Source organism: Aspergillus udagawae, assembly GCF_001078395.1.
Source record: "Aspergillus udagawae IFM 46973 DNA, scaffold_2, whole genome shotgun sequence".
Classification (NCBI taxonomy): Eukaryota; Fungi; Ascomycota; class Eurotiomycetes; order Eurotiales; family Aspergillaceae; genus Aspergillus; species Aspergillus udagawae.
Window position 1 is genome coordinate 3,435,517 of NW_025091265.1, and position 20,097 is coordinate 3,455,613.

A 20,097-nucleotide genomic window follows, 5' to 3' on the forward strand; every position below is an offset into this window, starting at 1 on the left:
AAGGTTGTGTTCCACCTGTTTATGTTGGGCTTGTCAGTTGTGGGAGTTTTCCTTATTCTACTCATGACGTTATGACTGGTAGATATGAATTGACTCGAACTATTGCCCGAAATGCTCTTTTATGCTTGAAGTCTGCGTAGATGCTCGGTATTTGCCTTAATTTCAGAATTCTCTTGGGTATATTTGATTCAAGCCATCACTCCGTATCCTTTCTTTTGCGGCCGGCTCCAGGCCCAAGCTTCGAATCCTCTGTCGCGTCCTTTGCGCCAGGCGGAGGTATGAGCTTGCTGTCTTCTATCCGCCATCCCTTGGACTTCAAGATCTTCCACGTTTCAGCAGCCTTGACCCTGACTAAATCACCCGTAGCTATCGCGTCTTCTTTGGAATCATGACCTTGACTGCCTCTTGTTTGAATGTCTCGATCCAGATACTTCTTGACGAGAGCTTTGAGGCCCATGCGAATCGGCAGCCCTCGTGGATGTGGGTAGAGGAGCACGGTATCGATGATTGTTGGATGTATAATACGGCAAGCGTTGAGGTCGTTGTCAATTGCATGTCCAATCAAAGGCGTATCGGGCTGCAAAAATTTGAATAGCAGCGCACGTGCTGCGGCTGGTGATTCCACAACCTGCAAGGCGTCATCTTCAGCAGCGGAAGGGCTGCTTGTGCCCTTATAGGGAACTGCCTTTTTGTAATGCTCGGGAAACACGCCTGAGAAGCGTGAGTTGAGGTCCAGAATTTCGCCAAATGGTCGAACGAGAACGTCCAAAAGCAGCTTTCCTTGAGGCCAGCTGACGGCCGTTAGACGAATGAGCTCAAGTCCCAGAGTTGTATATCCCATCTCGCAGTCGAAACAGACCGGATGCTGGGGCCCTTTATCGGTCTGGTTCGGTGTCTCTTCAAACTGGAGGATAGAAGCGAGGCGTTTAGATTCAGATACTTTGAACACATGCGTGCTTCCCTTGGTACAGCCAGACGAAGTCCCTATGGACTCGTTGCAGCAGGGAAAGTATGCCTCTCTAGCACCGATGATGTGGTCAGTTTGTCTTCTCGGTGGGTAGTATGGCTTGCCAGGATGGTATGTGCATTGGCCTCCAGTGGTCAATGAGCCGTCTTCGCGACGGCCGGGAAAGACTTGAAATCGTCCACCACATCTATCGCACTTCTCCCAGCCTTTTGACTCGCTGACTCCCCTCCGTGCACTCTCAACTTCTTCCTTTGTAGGCTTCCTGGTCACGTAACCATACTGTTCGAGTCCTTCCAGAGGAGTGATCAACTTGCTAGCAACGGCAATTTCTTCCTTTGCACTGAGTCCAGTTTCAAGTGCCTTTTGCTGAGCGTTCTGCTGTGTTGGCTCAATCTTATAATATCGCTCATTCAGATGAGCTTTCACTTCCTTCTTCCATTCTTCTAAGCTCAGTTTTGGGAGCTTAACTATCCGAAGTTTGATGACGTTCGCATAAATGCTCGGGTTATCTTTTGCCGCCTTCTCCTCTTCATCCAGCGCCATTGTCACAAGTTCATTGGGAGATAAGACTAATGGACTATCCGAATCCCCTTCTTCCTTTGCCAATTTCTCATTGAGGGCACACATAGCGGCGTGGAGCTTTGTCAATATAGATAGTCGCACACCATGAGTCGCAGGTGCCTTCGGGAGCATGCGCGGGTTCAAACTTTCCCGGGGAGCTCTTCTTGGTGGTAAACGCGCTTCGCCTCCCACAGATGCGGGAGGAGCATGTTTCTTAACCGAAGACTCTTTTCGCAACGTTGGAGGGGAGACTTCGCGGGTCATCGACTGAAGCTGACCAGCGCGTCCAGTTGTATGCTCTGGTTTGCTTCCCGTCACACTCTTTGGAGCAGGGGCGGGTTTCATGGATTCCCTTTTAGGCCCTAACAAGGATTGAGCTTTTGTCGCGGTAGTCTTCGGTGGAGTCTCCAGTCTAGGTTTTTTTGGAGGCGGGCCGGACTCATACGCCTCTTCTGGTGCTACAGGCCCATCTTGAGCATTGCTCTGATCAACTAGGGAAGAGCTCACGGGATTGTGAGAAAATATGCAGGTTAGGAGATAGCATTGTTGACCTTCTGGACAAGGAACGTCCTTGAACAGCCCAAGAGGTGTAAACATGGTGATACAGTATCAGCCTGAGTATAGATGTCACCCCGATACAGGTGGCGTTCAAGGTCAGATGCAAATCTCGAGAAGTGAGACTGTAATCAAAGTAGACTGAGCTCAGTTAGAAGGAGCAAGTGAGTCAAAATCCACATCGAATTAAAAGTGATCCTGAGGACGCATCTTCCTTGCTGACCCTACTAAGGATTGAGTCGGATGGTTATGTCCGAGGTAGATTTTGAGGAGCACTCTTCGCTGTTAGCGTATTGATCCTTACTATGCACATGAAGCTGAGAGTATCAGCTTTCGCATATTCATATCCTCGCTTTTAAAAGAATATCAAGCTCGTTAATGGCGATATGGCGGCGTATCCCGTGTCCCAAATAACGTGAAGAACAGCCACCACAGCTGGCTGGAGTGGGATATGGTAGATATCCAAGAAACAGGAATCTATCAGCTGATAGGAGCCCTGGCTTGATATAATCCGAGGATTATTCGCAGCGTTGAGTTAGGACGAACCGTTTGAGCAGGGTGTTTCTGGTCATTGGAACTCATATCAAAGCGATGAGCAAGTTGCAAACCGAACAAACATGCCTTATTTATCAGCCACCAGTGGCGCTAATATCCCCTTATCTCCGGTGACGATGAGATCAGGCAGAACTTCTGGATGATGAGTCCCACAGACCTGGTATATAAACTAACTGACCATGACCAGGAAATTAAGCCATTTTTCTGCTATACTGCTCACAGAAGGGTATTGATGGTAACTAACAATCTCATGAAATGTCGCAGAAGGGTGATCATCTTTGTGTCCTAGTCCATGGGTAAGTCTTGCTCTTACACCTGCCGCCACGGTGGCGTTTCTTCGTCCGTTAAGATACATGGATAGCTGACTGTGGCGATGCATATTCCAGGCTCTGGGGCAATCCATCCCATTTGGACTACCTGGCCGCGGCTCTCAGAGAGCGTTACGGAGAAGACCGCCTCTACATACTCGCCGCGAAGGGAAATTCTGGGAATTTTACCTACGATGGAATCGAGCTCGGAGGGGAGCGATTGGCGCATGAGATAGAAGACACTCTGGGTGCCTTGGCTGCAGAGGGAACCCATATCAAAAAGCTGAGTGTTATCGGATATTCTCTGGGAGGTCTAGTCGCCAGATATGCGCTGGGTTTGCTACACGCGCGGGGATGGCTCGACAAGCTGGAGCCTGTCAATTTCACGACGTTTGTGTCGCCACATGTCGGTGTGAGAATGCCACTTAAGGGTATTCGAGACCATATTTTCAATGGCTTGGGCGCCCGGACGCTGTCCATGTCCGGCAGGCAAATGTTCATGGTGGATGAGTTCCGGGGTTCGGGACGGCCTCTGCTTAGCATCCTCGCTGATCCGGATAGCATCTTCATCCAAGCTCTGGCGAAGTTCAGAAATCGTTCAGTATATGCGAATATCGTCAACGATCGTTCGACGGCTTTCTTCACAACCGCTCTTTCCACGACGAATCCATTCCAGGACCTGGAAAACGTGAACGTCAACTATGTGAAGGGCTATGCGCCAGTGGTCATTGATCCTGATGACTACTTCCTGCCTCCGTGCAAACAAGAGCCGCCGTCGTTCGTTTCTAGACTATGGCAAAAGATCAAAGGCACGTTGACTCAGGCGGCAATTTCGCTGCTAGTCATGGTTTTTGTCCCCCTCGGCCTTGTACTGTACCTCGTGAATGCTGCAGTACAGACGTACCGCAGTCGCCAGCGTATTCGCCTCCATGAGGACGGAAAGGCGGGAGTACTTCTTTCCAACTACCGTGTGCCTGTTATTGTGAAGGACATGCAAAATGCAGTTGAAGACGCCTTTGAGAGCGCAGCCGCGATGCAGGACCCGGAGTACCTACCAAGCGCTCGTAACCGTGCCGGAAAGGAAGAATCACACCTGCGAACACCTGCCGTCAGCAAGACTGGAGCCATCGAAAATCAAACAGATACACCAGACGAGACTTCGTCAACGTTACCCGATAAAAAACGCAATGCCACACTAGCTCTAACGTCAGCTCAATTCTCCATCATCGAATCACTCAATTCCGTGGGATTCCGAAAATACCCAGTATGGATCCATAATCACTCGCACAGCCATGCAGCCATCATTGTGCGAATGGCGAAAAAGGGATTCGAAGAGGGCAAAATAGTCGTGAAGCATTGGCTCGACAACGAATTTGACATTGAGTGATGCCCACACTGAAACGCGGGGATTGATGTGTGCGGGATTAAGTGGGCCGAAAGTGGAACACCCCATGGAATCATTGGAATATGCCATGACTCTGTCTCCATCCCCCACGACCATTCCCTGCAATCATTAATGGTTCATCAAATTAAGGGGCAGTGAGGACTTAAGTTCCATTCTAGTCTTCTTGCATTTCTTGGCTGTTGGTGCAACCCACCATCCCCGTGATACACGGTCTCACCTCCACATCCTGACTTTCTTCCTCGGAATTGAAACTGATATGCATATCAGGGATGATACTAACTTTATGATTTCGGAGTTGCCGTTTGTGTACTTTCCGTTACGCCCCTGTCCATTGTGGCTGCATGATTCCATAGATGGCGCTTTTTAGGTCCGCTTAGCTTCAGCCTTGTGTAGCCGCCAATGACGTGGCTGAATTACATGGGTTGTGAATTCCTACGTTCCAAGTCCTGTCTCGTCTGCTTACGATCTGGTTGTTTAATAGTGATTTTATAGAGTGAGACTGAGTGGCTGTAGTATCCGGATATATACGCATTTAATGATAGATTTGAAGATATTCGAGATAATCTGATCCATGCAATTTATAAAACCTTAAGTCGTAACTAGATCAAAACCGGAACCAATGGGAATCTATATTGTGATGAAATGCCCCCGAAAAAGCAGAACAGTCTGAAACATAATAGCCGAGTTGCATCTGGGAATCAAAATGAGCGATAGGCAGAATACGATGAGGCATGTGTCGGATGTAAGATAGTGGAATGATGATGGCGGATTCATAGAAATATCTGGAGTATGAGGTATAGACCATGCAAATTCAAGGGGGAAGGCGAAATTAAGGAGATGAGTCGGGGTCACAGGACTAGTGCGTGGCGGCCGACTCCGAGTCAATGCCGGAATCCACATCATCCTCGATAATGGCAGACTCATCGAGCTGCTTCGACATCTCGCGGTTCATGACGAACTTGACGGCCTCGAGCACATTAGCACAGATCTTCTTGGGCGGATACCGCGGGATGGTCCCTTCCTGGTACACGCCCGTCTTGACAAGGATGGAGAACCAGTTACAGTCGCTGATGCGGTCGTAGTCGTTGGTGCCGCGGATGTCGGACTCGGGGGTGTCTCCGACGAAATAGACGGTGGAAGGCGGCTTGTTGATGCCGTGGGTGTCCTTGCGCCATTGGCGGAGGAGGCGGGTCGCGAACTCGTACGTGCCGAGCTGGGGCTTGCCGAATGCGACGGTGCTCAGCTCCTTCCCAGTGACGGCCTTGTAGAGGGCCTCAAGCGAGGCCCTGAGAGCACCCATGCCGATGCGGACGTGCTCGTGGGAGGTGGACCAGACGACGTCGTTGTGGGAAAAGAAGATCGGGGGACCTTCATCGAATGTCTCTGAGCGGGTGCCTAGGTATCCGTTCTTCGACATGAGGACGTCGAGGATGATCTGCTGGTCCCCGGCCCAGTCCCGGCTGTCGGCGAAAACGAAGATGGCCTCGATGGGCGTCTTGCTGAAGTCGCGGACGCGTGAGTTGTTGTACTCTTCTTCAGTCAGTTTTCGGAATGGTGTTGTGTCCTGTCTTGTCTTGATGATATCGCCTGGGGTGATGACGTCCTTGAAGCCGTAACCTTCGGCTACGATCCGGCACTTCTCACCCTCGCCGCCGACCACAAGGACTGTGTGGTATTTCTCCGCCATCTCCCGCATTGGGGTGTGTCCACAGATGAATTGGCCGGGTGAGACCTCCAATTCGAGTTGCCGGCTGAGGTCCAGACACCGTTCCTCTTCGGTCTTGCCTCCACCATTCGTTACGAAGATGTAGGGACTGATATCGAGTTAGTAAACTATGTTTGCGTTGAAGGCTTATCGGGAGAAAAGACGTACATCTTGACACCATACGGATTCTGACCGTTGATGTACTTCAACGCATCAACAGCCTCGGGGATAGCTTGACCGCCTCTGATGAGGACGCCATCGATGTCGAAGGCCAGAGCGAATTCATCAGCTGCCGTGAGATTACGGGTGGCCTCGGCGACAGGCGAGGCGACAAGAGGAGGCTCTTCTTCCGAGGAAACTTCTTCATCCAGGTGATGCTTGGCCATTGCCATCTCAGTGGCCATGTCGTGGGCCTGGCTAGAGGCCATCAGATGCTTCGGGGGCACGACGACGTTGGGTCCGCCATACAGGTCGGCCCGAGTTGCATCAATGCTAGAAAGCCGGCGCACCCTCTGGGAGCCGAAGCCGTGGGTCGTAGCCATTTTGAGACGGGTCTTGAGGAAATTGTGGGAATGTGGTAGGGATCAGAGCGGGTGGCGATGATGGATTGGTGGGAGTAGGGAGTCAACTACACTGCAGCACAGGGGGACTGAGGGGTGGTGGATGATGAGACTGATCACCAAGGGAATCTCCTCCCAAGTAATTGAAACTGGAGACGATTTTAAAAATGAATGGAGAGTGAAGGGAACTATACAACGCCTGATTCCGCCGTGCGGAGACGAGACTGTGGGGATAAGCGGAGCAGTATCCGACTTGACACCAGTGATACAGATGTAGGAAAGAGGGTGACCAAGATCGGTGATAGTAGGTGTGGGGATGGGGAGAAAATGATGGAGCAACGAGGCGAAGATGGACATCAAGGCCATTAATATAGAAGCGTCGAGGGAGGCAGAGTGGAGGACAGACGCTTTAGATCAGAACCCAAGCGGACACCGATGAGGCAGACCGTGGTTCCGTTATCCACCATGGATGGATGGCTCAATCGATCTGGTGCAATCACGGTGAAGCATGAGCATTATTATTTGTTGTTGCAATGCATTGTCGCCCATACTCGAGGATGACAGTCTCCACTGGGTCCCAGAGTTTGCCTTTATTTCTGCGCCATCCGAAACGGCCGGGTAGAAAGATAATTGGCAACCGTCCTTGAGCTCAACCTTCATTTCTAGGTGGAGTTAGTCAGGAGACGACTACCTAGGTTCGGACTCACCCATTATTATTCATCTGGATTGAGTCGGAGATCTGATTCATTTCAAATATACCTCGTATATGGATAACGGATTTGTCGCAATCAACGGAGAGATGTGAGCCGGCCTGCAGTAGAGTTACAAGTGGAGCCTCTCTGCTTCTACTACTGTAGGCGACTGTTTCGTTCCTAGTATTGTATGGATGAGCTTTATAGTACCTCTCTACGGAGTAGTGTATGTTATCCTTGTCTTTAAATTATGCCCACTATTCAGAGAAGAGACCTGTGAGATCAAGTGAAAAGGCAACATTCTCCTCGTAAGCCAAGCACGATTACCGAAGTGGCTAAATGACTTCAAACAAAGATACTTCTGATTGGCATCGGCCTGCATAACAAACACATCCCTGCCGATATTGATCCTACGTAGCATACTCCATAATAATATCCCTCCCTAGGATAAGCTAATCACATTGATTCTTTATGCTCCCTCCTACCTCCCGCTGTGACACTGCATCCCGTTTCCGTCTGTACTGTTTTGCTGATGATGTCGCGCCAGACTCAATCACTTCAGTGATCAGTCCGCAGCGAGGTACACCTCCATTGGCAGCATCCCCCCGAAATAACAAGGACCATGCTATATTAAGTTCGAGGTAAGCGGCTGAGTGAGAAATTTTAATTATTCCTCGTCCGCAGTCAGCTAATCATCATCGTTTTTCGTCTGAGCACATTTAGTATTTTGAGATCGCCCAAACCAATGACGTCATGGTGGCGGGGCGCGCTCGCCCCCAAAGTACCAGATGTATCTACGGTATTTGGGATAGGGAGGCGAGATACGGAGTACATACGGACTGAGCCGTACTTCTACGCGCTTATACACTCCCAATAGGTACAGGCAAGAATGTATCTGATATTGTTCGTCTTGTGATACCTGAGATATCTTGCTCTAGACGAAGAGAGAGAGCATCCCGAACCAAACAACAGCCCTCATATGATACCTGCAAAGCAGTACGTCTGGTAAATTCAGGTACAAGTATGGAGTAGCTAGGCGATAGATATACGTACCTACATTTCTTATCTCAGCCACAGTTCCCCTTTTGCATGTGATGGCTCCTCTGGATTGGACGAGGACAACACCCGTTAACGTCCTTTGTCTAGGATTTTTTGTATGACGATGTATTCCGAGGTAAACCTATACCGCAGACTGACTGCGAATGAAAATTCGGTGAATGATTTTGTGTTAGGGTTGAGGATCACTCTGCGTCGAGCTCTGGAAATCTCGACAGTGTATGTCAGTAGCTGGGTATTATACGACTCAGGACCTTTGCATGAGTAGGCATCACTTATCTAATCTATTTTTGTGGTCTGAGGATAGTCACTCGAGATCCAGCCCATTTCGAATTAATGCTTCTCAATCTAACATCTAATACTCCCCTCTTACACTGGGAGAATAAGGAAAACCGTTTCCTCAGAACATGGAAGTCCCTGGAACATGATTCGGTGCCCCCCTTTCTCAAAACGGAACCAGCCGCCTAGCCCTCTTTCATTTCGGACACGTGAAGATGATGATAGAGAAGAAGCAGTCAACAAGCAAACATGTGTGATGTGATGATATGTTACAGGGTATTATCAGCATATATACTAAAATTTCAGACCTCTCATGGGGAATGCATGCAGTAAATGGATACAATCATAACGCCTTTTTGAGTTCAATAGGGAAAGGGAAAGCGCATCTAGTCCACGCGCAGAATCAGGTCAGAGCCTCGCCGTGCCGGTGTCAGGTTGCGGCCCCAGGACACTGGTTTCCTCCGCGGCGTTGCAGGAGCCATATTCTCCACGAGAAAGTTAGGATCAGCCGGGAGTTTCTTGGACTTGTGGTCAGAGTACTGAGTTTGAGAATCGCGAGTCTCTAGCCAGCCGTCCTCGGGAAAATATGGGATTCTCACTCCCTGGGGTTGCGGCTTGCCCTTGCGAATCTGCACTCGTTTAATGTCATCGCCTCGTACAATCCGAGGTCGGGAGACAATCTCCTGCGCAAGCGGAGCTGTCCCAGAGAAGGGTATTCTGGGATTCGGCACAGTAGCACCGCTACCAAAGTAGCCGCCACCATCGTTCTTGCCAGCGTTACCTGACGGTGTGATCACCTCCCTTACAGGAGTGAGTGGCTTGAAGTCGCCAGAATGTCGAGACTTTCGACGGAGCTCCGAGCGTTCATTGAGGCTGATGGTCTCGAAGCCGTCTCTTGAGGTTTTTACGAGATCACCGTGCGTTCCTAGCTCGACTGACCGACGTGCAGCTCCACGAGTTGATTGCTTCCCATCACTCTGACCGTATCCAGCTCGTGGATTTAACCATTGACTGTCCATGTAATCCTGCTGATCCGGCATTTGGAACTCCGTATACCAGCGTGGATCCTTACAGATTTCTGCTTGTTGGTAGTGCGCAATCCTTTCCCCAGTATTGGCGAAGGCCGGCTTCGCTCCATACACAACGTTCTTCTTGGATAACGACGCGTTGCCCATTCCATATAGCATTGCGCGCGGGTTCGATGGTAAGCCCATTCCTGGCCTATGCTGCTTGCTGTGATTGTGTCCGTTTATTCCACCCATGGAACCCTTGTTTTGGCTCGAAGACCCAAGAAGACTTCTAGGTCTCACTGCATCCTCTTCGAACAATGTGTCACTGCTCATGTGTCTCGAGGACTTGTGGCTGCTCCATCTTAATGGCTTTGGATACAGGTTCATGTTTGGCTTATCCGGTAATAAATCGGAAACCGTGCGCTCTGAGGTCTGACTTGGGGAAGCGTCAAATTCGGAATTCGTTGACACCGCGAAACCGATTCTGTCTGGACTATCATATGGAAAATAATAATCACCAGGGCCTGTGACGATGACTGCTGGATTTCGGATCGCCGGCTTGAATGGCGACATTAACCTCGCAGTCTCGGAATTGGATTGCTGGCTTCCTGCACTAAAAGAAGGATTGGGTGGGCCTTGGATTGGACGTCGAGGAAGCGGTAAGCCAAAGTCTGGAGGTTCCGACATGACACCTCCAATCTCGAAGAAATCTCGATCTCTGATTTTCTGATGCTGACGCCGTACTCTCCTGCAGCAGAAGAATATGATAACCCCGAGAATGAAGAATCCAGCAACTCCAGACGTGACCGAAACACCAATTACTGCAGCGGCATTGAGGCCGCTGCTTGTAGCAGGAGAACTGGACAATGCTGGTTGAGCGCTAGTAGTGCTTGGGGACGTTTGTTCGCTGCGCGTTACTGTCAAAGGGTTTTCAAAGACGGCAAGTGTGGAAGATGTAGAACTCGATGTAGTAGCCTTGGGACTTGACGTATCTGTTGCGATCATTGTTATGGTCGCTGTCGTCAATAATGTTGATGGTGATGTTGTTGTGGTTGTCTCTGCTGTTGGGTGGATCGTGGACATGACTGTGGCTGTTATGGTAGCATGAGTCTTTGGAACCGCGCCAGCTACCGAGTCACAGATGTTATAGACATCGGAGCTCTCGGTCACATTCATGGGACAGAAGGACAGGTTGCAGCGCAAAGCTGCCTCCCCTAATGTATAACCACTCTTCGTATTCCTCCTGCACAGGCAGTCCAGGACTAGGCCGGCGCACGCATTCGTTGGGTAATCCGATTCTATGAAGAACTTGACGCAGCTCAAAGCACATTCTGGGATAGAGTCGAGCGGCGAGGATGCCACGGACGCCGTACGTCGAGATTGACGGGAGCAATGTGCCACACATGATGTTATGCACGAAATCGCTGCGACAAAGCTCCATCGAACTAAGGCGAGGAGCATGTTGTAGCATTCCTGAAATCTGGTCAGACCGCTTAGGCATCCTGACGAAACATTTTCGTCGAAGCATATGGGTTTGCAAGAGGGATCTGAAGAATGGGGGCGGCTGGACATATCCATTCTCACCTTGAAAGTCGCACTGCAAAGGAACTAACACTCCAGGAATCATGAGTAAAGATGTAGCTTCATGCTCGAATATCTCAGCACTCAAAAACACAGAAGAGCCTGGTGTTCATGAGCTTGATCGCTGAAGAATCGAAGTTAAGCAAACGGAACAAGAGAGAGAAGAAGGATTGAGGCCCGCATGGCGGGTAAAACGGATGCCATCATTACAGTCCACCTCGCTCCTCATCCTACTGACGCTGTTTCCGGCGTTAAATGGCAAAAGTCGCCTTCTTTCGCCATGGTGCTGACTGGCTACACATTGCAGAAGCCCAATATGTGAAACAAGACAGAGAGGCGGAGTGTCTGTAGGCGCTCTGATGAAAAGTGAAACACTGTTGACGCCATGTCTAATCTGTGAAGGATACGGCTGAGACAGACCGAGCAAAAGCTGGCGCTTCGACAGGAGTAGAGCTCAGGGACTTGGTGAATACGCGCCGTGTTGGCGCTGTAATGAAAAGCACCTCTGATTTTCCTCTTCGGGTTAGTTTTATCTCGTTATAGCTTGGCGCCCCGATATATTGTCCAGTAAGGATGTATTGATTCTTTGGTAACGTCTTTCTTCCATAGTCCAATGGCCCGTCGTTCACAAATGCTTCATATTATCACCGCTCAACAAGCCCTCCAACGCCCAAGGAATTAGAAACCCTTGACTATCGGAATTTTCGCCGAAATCGATCTTTTAGACGGTAAGATTGTCAGAAAGGTACCTCGCAGCAACGGTGAAGAAGATATGCAATCGAACCATCCGCGAATTGCTGAGCCAATGTCCACAGGCAGATCTGATTATGTTGAGCTCAAATACTAGCCACATAGCGACCTTGCAAGTTATTGCCAGAAAAATAGGATCACTCCTGAACTCCAATCACAGCGGTTATGGCCTCCGATTAAATGAACTAGTCATTTGAGGAAGGGCGCATAAGTATCGACGGAACTGTAGCCAAGTAGATAAGTTCGACAGCGAGGACACTGCAGCTATTGTTTAACGTGGTAAATGCTCGCATCTTGACTGGAAGAGCAACCAACTGCTCAAGGAGTCCTGGAATCAATGTAGATGGTTAAGTGGGCGTTGCCTGATTTCTAGTATGACTTTGGGAGATCTACGTAGGCAAGAATCAGTGGAAATTATGATCTTCTGACTGTATACTCCATAGTCAGTGACGCGCAAATCTATTGGCGATGCTAGGCCGCACCTTGACCTGACACTCGCTATCTTATGCTTCGTACCAGGAAGGCCAGAAATCTACTTTCTAATTATGTGAGACCAATTGCACATTTATAGTTGAAGTGGTTGCCATCTCCGCTATTTGTCCACGGAATGGGAGATAACACCTACAAAGTCTTTAAAGAAATTGGAGACAACTTGTGCGTTTAAACTCGTTATTGAACAAAAATTTGTAGGTTGATAAATTATGTCATTACCATGATCACGTGAAATCACTGATAACAAACAAAGAGCAGAAGCCCACTGGGAGAAATGAGACTGGTATCATCCGAGTTGAAGACAAGAAACATAGCGCAGAGCAGTAATGGACATAACGAGGATAGAGCAGAAGACATTGGGCCGTATTGCAATAATTAAGGTGGTATGGCACGATCAAGTCTCAGCATTTGAGCAGCAACTGCCAAGACTAGCGGGGCTAAGGCGGCTAATCTCGACCGGCGCTCCACGGAACCATGTTGACGACACCGCTCTTTAATCATCCGTAGTGTATCAGTGGAGATCGCATCTCTTTCGCGTCCATAATCATAACAGCTGACATGAAGAAGCGAGATGTATTTTTGTTTGCGATTTTCGGTAGATAGACTTAAGAGGGATGAATGTGATCGGCTAGTGATGGAGCGTGCGCTAATACTTGAATATGATGTAGCTGTGAACTCGGTTAGCTCTGAAGGCTAGGCCACCACAAAAAGAGGCGGGTACATACAAGGCGTGAATGATACCGGGAATCCAACCCAAGATGGTCAGACAGATGTTGATCAGAAGATCAGCACCACATCCTCGCTCAAGGAAAACACCCAGAGGAGGCAGGATGATCGCAAACAAGATCTTGCAAATGTCACTGTAAAGCGAAAGAATTATTAGTATGTTCTTCGCCCTCAGGGTATTCTTTGGTGCTGAAGTTCGCTCCTCATGAGCGAGTACCACCAATGGCCGTAGACAAGCCACAAGGGAACAAGGGGGGAAGCTTACGAAGCAGTGAAAGGCATCTCGATTTAGTGGTCTGTAGTGTGACAAAGGAAGATATCGAAGTAATATGATGGATATTTGATGAGATGATGAAGAAGTAATCTCAGAAAGGCAGACAGTAATAGGTAGTAACGATGGGGAAAAGGGTTGGCAAGGAATAGGGCGGAAGCTGCTTCTTAAATCATCGGCAACACCTAGGGTAGTGCAACCTCAGGACTTGCTTAAGGTACCTTACCTACCTAGGCACCTCCACTAATCCACTAACGTCAGTCAATCTTGTCATTGCCTTGCGTTACATTTGCAACATATGGAATCGATAGCCGTTTATTTTTATCAATTAATTCCTTTTCTTTGAAATTGTTATCTTCCATGTCAGAGACAACCTTAATACGAAGCTACCCTTTTTCCCTTTTCCCGACGCAAGATTTGGGTGTTGAGTATCCCATAGCCTCATTCCAAGCCCATACATACATCATTCTTTTGCAGGCTGAGCATTACGTCATGCTTTTACCACCCACCTGTGGCTCATGTCTGTACAGACTGACTTGATTGGTGGATGGCTGTCGTTCACGATTTATATTCCGCTGCCTAGAACGGTACTTAGAACCCTTCCTTGAGTCCTGCAAATTAGGTACCTTAATCTGGTAAGGCTGGCAATCCCTCAGGGTCGGAACCTGGACCCAGGAAAATACGTCTTAGCAGAATATCGTCAGAACTCAGAACAAGAAAGGGGATCCCTCGGGCGCCTTTTGCGATGATGCTCCGTCTGATTGCATGTTATGCTTATTCCATCACAAAGGTGGCTGAGAAAATTAGCCGCATGACGCTCTTTAATTCAAATATTACTCGTGCCTTATCTCTAACTGGCAGTGTGGTTTTTTTCCTGTTGCCTGGACCTACGTCAGGACTATCCTTAGTTTGAGGTCTATTTGCAGATTTTTCTTGGCTCGCAGATGTACTTGAAGCGAGAAAGACATCATAAACTCGGTCTTAGAATACCATCAGTTCTATCGATGGTCTCTATCTATACAGCATCAATCGAGCACTCGTCAGGTAACTTCAATAGTCACCTTGCCCTTTGCCTCATTCTCGAGACCTTGGTGCGCTCGGCATGGCAACTGGAGAGGAAATAGGGAAGAGGTCACGATGCTAGATGGAAGGAGGATGTAGTATCAGCACTCATATATATGCTCCAGATGAATGAAAATGACATCCAAATGCTGATAGAGGTGCCAATTCTACCTTGCCATTCTCACCCTTGGTACCTCTCTACAGGGTATCATGTCTTGGCGTTCGGTAAAGATAGCTTAAACTCCGCAAGATGTTCTCCGCATACAGAAATTATCAAGTTTATCAACTCTGCACTTCTCACCAGTTCAACGTCTTTCGACATCTACTGGTCAACCTTGTCCATACAGTATCGTTACTGATGCTTTCATGGCGATGAGGCTCGGGTTCGTCCCGCTCACAATGTCGACGCAGCGGGCAGTCGAGTCAATTCCCCTCCAACAGGTTCGCAGATGCTGTGGAGTGCAAAGAAGGGAAAGCCCATATCGCCTACAGAACGGCACAGCACGAAGATGGTTTCAGACTACAAGCACAGCAGCCCATGATCATTTACCCTTCGCCTACACATGGCTCACAAAGACACCTGAGCAGATCGTGAGTGCTCTCGCTCCGCTCCTTGGAGCAGCTAGCTAAATAGTCAAGAGACTCCTGACGATGTGCTTTCGAGCTTACCTCCGTCCTCCTCATCGCTAGCAGAAACAGGAAATGTTTCGGTCTTACTCGCCACTCCCTCTTTCGCTCAGTGGATAAATCCCGACGGTCAATTTCTCGAACGGTGGATGAACAGACTTTACCAGATACCTACAACGTCGGCGTCTCCAAGTCCCATCCACGCTATCCTTGCTGTCGTCGATAGAATACCGGATGCACGTCTACCGACAACCTCTGATGGAGTCATATCAGACTCCGAAGGATTGACAGTGACGACCGCGCAGGCAAAGGATATAAACGCAAAAGCTGCGGCCCCCCGTCGGGCCAGAACAATGGGAACAGAAGAGGCCGCCCTTGTGTTCTCAATTGAGACTAGTATTCCAGGTATACCTGATCAGACTCGCAGGCCTGTTCATGAGGTCGGGTTGCGGCTCGCCAACACCATTTTTGTCAATGGTAATGACAATACTCTTCTCGGAACACGCTGGGTTTACGATTCCTCAGCAAGAAAATATGTCTTAGATCAGTCACTCTCCTTGTCGAGCTGTGCAATAACGATTTTAGCAAGGAGTCTACAAAGCTCTTGTGGACTTCCGCTATATCCTGTCGGTCAGAGAAGAAAAGTCATTTCTAGCATGGGCAATATTCTCCGTCAGGTTGCGAAGCACGTTGATGGCAAGTCGAACGAACCGATGCCAGCTTCATCTGAACTGGAGAAGGAGCTTCCCCGATACATTGCAGAACACAACATTGCCGACCAAAGAGTCTCTGTTTGGGCCCTGGTCGAGAAGCCGGGTACCGACGTTGTACTCAGCGCAACTTCTACTCAGGATCGCCTTGTCCAATCAATTCAGGCCGGTGGCAAACTTCACCGTGTTATGAGTGGTGGAGGGGGATGGGGTAAGAAGCAAGGACTGCTGTCGTTGGATCCCGAGATAAGCTTTCTCCAAGGAAGAGAATACGGGGAGCTGTCAGTCCTTGATCACTTATTCCCAGGTAATGGCAGGGCCCCGGTCCAAGAGCCACCGCCCTTTGAGCAGCCTACAATGGCAATGGACGATTTGTCTTCGCTGTCACAAGTTGCTAGTCCAGGCGACTACGTTCAATTCTTCGTTTCTGTTGAGCCAGGCCAGACGCACAGTGGCCTTCAAACATTGTCAGAGCTACCTCAAGGGAGCGTTTCATATCAGTTCGGTATGGTTTCTGATGCAGATATGCCGGCAACCGAGGCCACTGAGCACATGGATCTGATAGCCCTTCCTCGCTATTTTGGCGCTCTATCAGAGAAAGCAATCACCTACTTCCAGCCCAAGATTGAGGCAAGCTCCAAGGGAGGTGTGCTTGGAACCAGCACCAAGTGTGATATCCCTGGAAGTCGAATTGAGATGACTTTGGCATGAGATTCCTGAACTCAAAACACATGTAAGAGCCCACAGGTGTATATAGTGTACAATGGACTCTACTAGTAATTTCACGCAACGTTACCTAGAAAAATCGTAAACTTTTCTCATGGTTTCAAGCTGGTTGACTTGGCCCTCCATTATTGTCGATCTGCCAAGCCGTAATCACGTGGCAGCGCAAAGGGTAGCTGAGCCTCTCCGAAGCAACCAGCGTGTTCGCCTTGACCTCCAACTCCATCCCGAAATCCAGAGCCTTCGCATCATCGCAACGATAGCTTCTGCAGTTCTTAAATACCCGTTGTCGATCACTTACGTCTCCCTGAAGCTTCATACGTTACTTTTTTGATAGCCCGACCGGTTTGATCTTTCAAAAATGGCCACAGAACTTTGGTACGTAATCACTTCATCTGCTCCTTTTCAACCAGTTACTGCTCGAATCCCGGTCAACCCCTGCAAGGACTCCAACTACAGATCTTCAGTGCTAATGCTTTTACCTGAATAGCCCAGTTTATGCAGTGAGTATTCTGCTCTTCCACAGCCACCGATACCAGAGCTCTTTTCCGTAGCCCCACGGATAGCTTCGTCATTGTTTCACCAGCACTTGGAGCAATCTCACTCGCGTCTTCAAATACAGTCAATACTGACTCTTATAGCCCTTCTTCGGTGCTCTCGGCTGCACTTCCGCCATTGTCTTCACTTGCTTCGGAGCTGCCTATGGAACTGCCAAGGCTGGTGTCGGTGTCTGCGGAATGGCCGTCCTCCGGCCCGACCTGATTGTTAAGAGTATGTTTTCGGCATCGTACCGGTTTGACATATGGGATGTATTAACTGATTCTCTTCCATAGACATCGTTCCTATTGTCATGGCTGGTATCATTGGTATCTATGGACTGGTCGTATCCGTCTTAATCGCAAACGACTTGGGTCAGAGTATTCCTCTGTACACAGGGTTCATTCAGTTGGGTGCAGGTCTCGCCGTCGGTCTCGCCGGTATGGCAGCTGGGTATGTTCTGTCACGATATCCTTTCCTGGATTCTGTTCCGTTTGGCTCTGAGCTAACCTTGCTCGCCTGCAGCTTTGCCATCGGTATTGTCGGTGACGCTGGTGTCCGCGGAACGGCCCAGCAACCCAGACTTTATGTCGGCATGATTCTGATTCTGATTTTCGCTGAAGTCTTGGGTGAGTAGCCGTGATATGTGACTCTTTCGTAGCTTTATGTCTCTAACCATTGCTTGTTCTTTGTGCAGGTCTGTACGGTCTGATTGTTGCTCTTCTCATGAACTCTCGCTCGAGAATCGACGCCAAGTGCTAAACAAGCACTCTATCGACTCTCACGAATGAGAAGAATCGAATCACTATCAAGCGAGATTAGCCCCGCCTTCTTTGTGTGTACCAAATCGCATTCTGGGCTGTGGGTTGCTCAAACACCATGAAACGAGATAATTGTCCTTATGTCTCGGAAATGATAGCAGGATCTGCTGTCCATTGTCCAGACTAAGGTACGAAAACTGACTTGAACGAGGAAGGTGGATCCGGGGCTCTTTAACTATAAATGGACAACAGATATAATGCTGATGTGTTGGCGGCCGAGAGATGTAGACTAGGGAATTTGGGTTGGTTCACAGACTCTGGTAGATACGTCGCAGGGCCAACATCCGCGGTGAACTTGTACTTTATGCGAGTTTGTTGTTGATCCTAGCTAGTCTGGGTCATTATCTTGCAATGCTCAATTTTTTTTTTTGTTTTTTTCCCCTTTATTTTCCATGTATGTTCTTGTTGGCTGGCTGGCATTCTTATTCCTGTTCTTCCAGCTTTCGAAGTATTAGTGCTATCACAACTATGCATTTGTTAAGAACTGATGGTAATCCGTATAATGGTGATATGAAAAACGACCGATACATTCGTCGAGGTTAGCTGCGTATTTCGAACCATACTAAAGTGCAAAGGGTCAAGTATATACTGCCATTATGATGGCTCTGGACGGAGAATAGTATACGGAATGATATTGTCTATTGATACCAGAATGCTGGATACTATGCATCATCGAGGAAAGAGATACCACAAGAACTATGTCAAAAAAGCTTAGAAGAGAAAGCATTGACGAGCCAACGGGATCAAGACCCGTCAGTCGAGACACGTCCAACACTTCTCAGGGTCGTGGTTGGTCAAGGGAAGACGAGGCAATGAAAGAGAAGAGAGACGCGGGGTGAATGTAAGAAGCTAATGTGGTGCGAAGCTCCCTTAAGCCTTGTCCAGCTTGCGTCGCAGAGTTCTCGTCCTGCGCAGCAGCTTCTTGAACTTGTGCTTCTTCATCTTCAGCTTGCGCCGTCTCCTGGTGCTGATGGCATGCATGGTGTTGTTGTCGCGCAGGCGCTCGATGTACGAGTTTTCCGAACCGTGGGGAATGTCGATGATAGAATCATTCTCCCCGGCTCCGGGAGCCTCCAGGTCCTGCGTGGGGACGAATGGGGAAGCATGGGCTTGGTATGTCCTGCGGCCGTCTGGATACGTGGACTCGTGGATGGTCAGAACAGTCGAGAAGCTGGAGGTCTCTTCGGCGGCGCTGGCATCCTTGGCCTCGTCGTAGGGGACTGGAGGTGGCGGGGGTTGGAAGGGACGCAGGCGTTTGGTGAGTTCTTCGATAGAGATTCGCAATTCGGACATATTCATTCCGTCGAGACCCTCCGCCTCATTGAAGCCCCGACTGAGGATGTTCATCTGGTCTTCTTGCTCGCCGAGGTTGTACGCCGCGTTCTCCATGTTATGAACGGCGGAGGAAAGTGTAAGAATCACATCGGCGGTGTCGGGCTTGGAGGGCTTCTTCGCGGTGAAGATGGCATCAAAGGCCTCGGCGCTGGAGGGTGGAGGTACAGTGGTAGAGACGGAAATAGGTCGATGAATGGAGAAAAATGACGCAACATGGACATCTGCCGGAAGACGGAAAGGTCAGTTTGAAAGCTATCACAGTCGCAGAGACATGCAAAATAAAAATGATACTTCACATAACAGGTATAATACTCACCGTGTGGCTGTAGATGTTGTGTTGAGGGGACACTAGGCAATCTCGAGAAAGCAGCATGCTGATTGGACTTGGAGCCATTCCGGCCATCCTTTCCCCTCCGCTTCGAAGATTTCCCTTCACGCTTATCCCCAGAGTTCACGCCCTTTGCCGGTGTCTGAGAAGAGGCATCGATGTTCCTTGAACCATCGCTGGGCTTTGAGGAAGAGGAGGAGTATCGGCGCTGACGAACATGTTCGGTGGTGCCCAAGAGGCCATTTGAAGACGAGGCTAGAGCTTGACTGGAGGTTCGAGAGATGCCGGAAATAGGCACAATGGGCGTCCACACGGCCCGGCGAACGGAGGATGGCAACATTTGCACAGTTAAGTAACCCAGCAAGTGGGTAAGGGAGTTTGCTTGAAGCCGGCGAGAGATGAAGGCGAATTCGAAGTCGGAATTGATCATGCGGAAATGGCGATTATGTCAGCTACTCCCGCCTCAGGCATTAATAATCAC

General features: G+C 49.2%; 8 protein-coding genes across 8 annotated transcripts; 3 read left to right on the forward strand and 5 right to left on the reverse strand.

The window, feature by feature from the left end:
- Positions 1-196: 196 nt before the first annotated feature.
- Positions 197-2,125, reverse strand: rex3 (putative RNA exonuclease Rex3; the record flags this gene model as incomplete). Its single annotated transcript, XM_043288472.1, has 1 exon — positions 197-2,125. One exon carries the CDS (start codon positions 2,123-2,125, stop codon positions 197-199), a length of 1,929 nt encoding a protein of 642 aa, XP_043144407.1.
- Positions 2,126-2,893: 768 nt separating this feature from the next.
- On the forward strand, positions 2,894-4,333 carry Aud_003523 (lipase ROG1 family protein; the record flags this gene model as incomplete). The annotated part of the gene is made up of 2 exons (XM_043288473.1): positions 2,894-2,934; positions 3,025-4,333. The coding sequence occupies 2 exons, from the start codon at positions 2,894-2,896 to the stop codon at positions 4,331-4,333; spliced, it is 1,350 nt and encodes a 449-aa protein (XP_043144408.1).
- An 874-nt stretch (positions 4,334-5,207) lies between these two features.
- On the reverse strand, positions 5,208-6,598 carry Aud_003524 (phosphatidyl synthase; the record flags this gene model as incomplete). Its single annotated transcript, XM_043288474.1, has 2 exons — positions 5,208-6,165; positions 6,225-6,598. 2 exons carry the CDS (start codon positions 6,596-6,598, stop codon positions 5,208-5,210), a joined length of 1,332 nt encoding a protein of 443 aa, XP_043144409.1.
- A 2,431-nt stretch (positions 6,599-9,029) lies between these two features.
- On the reverse strand, positions 9,030-11,114 carry Aud_003525 (uncharacterized protein; the record flags this gene model as incomplete). Its single annotated transcript, XM_043288475.1, has 1 exon — positions 9,030-11,114. One exon carries the CDS (start codon positions 11,112-11,114, stop codon positions 9,030-9,032), a length of 2,085 nt encoding a protein of 694 aa, XP_043144410.1.
- A 2,008-nt stretch (positions 11,115-13,122) lies between these two features.
- On the reverse strand, positions 13,123-13,484 carry Aud_003526 (YqaE/Pmp3 family membrane protein; the record flags this gene model as incomplete). The annotated part of the gene is made up of 3 exons (XM_043288476.1): positions 13,123-13,144; positions 13,202-13,336; positions 13,468-13,484. 3 exons carry the CDS (start codon positions 13,482-13,484, stop codon positions 13,123-13,125), a joined length of 174 nt encoding a protein of 57 aa, XP_043144411.1.
- Positions 13,485-14,934: 1,450 nt separating this feature from the next.
- Aud_003527 (uncharacterized protein) lies at positions 14,935-16,583 on the forward strand (the record flags this gene model as incomplete). Its single annotated transcript, XM_043288477.1, has 2 exons — positions 14,935-15,126; positions 15,177-16,583. The coding sequence occupies 2 exons, from the start codon at positions 14,935-14,937 to the stop codon at positions 16,581-16,583; spliced, it is 1,599 nt and encodes a 532-aa protein (XP_043144412.1).
- Positions 16,584-16,956: 373 nt separating this feature from the next.
- On the forward strand, positions 16,957-17,894 carry Aud_003528 (H(+)-transporting V0 sector ATPase subunit c; the record flags this gene model as incomplete). Its single annotated transcript, XM_043288478.1, has 6 exons — positions 16,957-16,973; positions 17,086-17,098; positions 17,237-17,366; positions 17,429-17,585; positions 17,658-17,761; positions 17,830-17,894. 6 exons carry the CDS (start codon positions 16,957-16,959, stop codon positions 17,892-17,894), a joined length of 486 nt encoding a protein of 161 aa, XP_043144413.1.
- Positions 17,895-18,823: 929 nt separating this feature from the next.
- On the reverse strand, positions 18,824-20,046 carry Aud_003529 (mitochondrial 37S ribosomal protein mS38; the record flags this gene model as incomplete). The annotated part of the gene is made up of 2 exons (XM_043288479.1): positions 18,824-19,509; positions 19,605-20,046. The coding sequence occupies 2 exons, from the start codon at positions 20,044-20,046 to the stop codon at positions 18,824-18,826; spliced, it is 1,128 nt and encodes a 375-aa protein (XP_043144414.1).
- Positions 20,047-20,097: the final 51 nt, after the last annotated feature.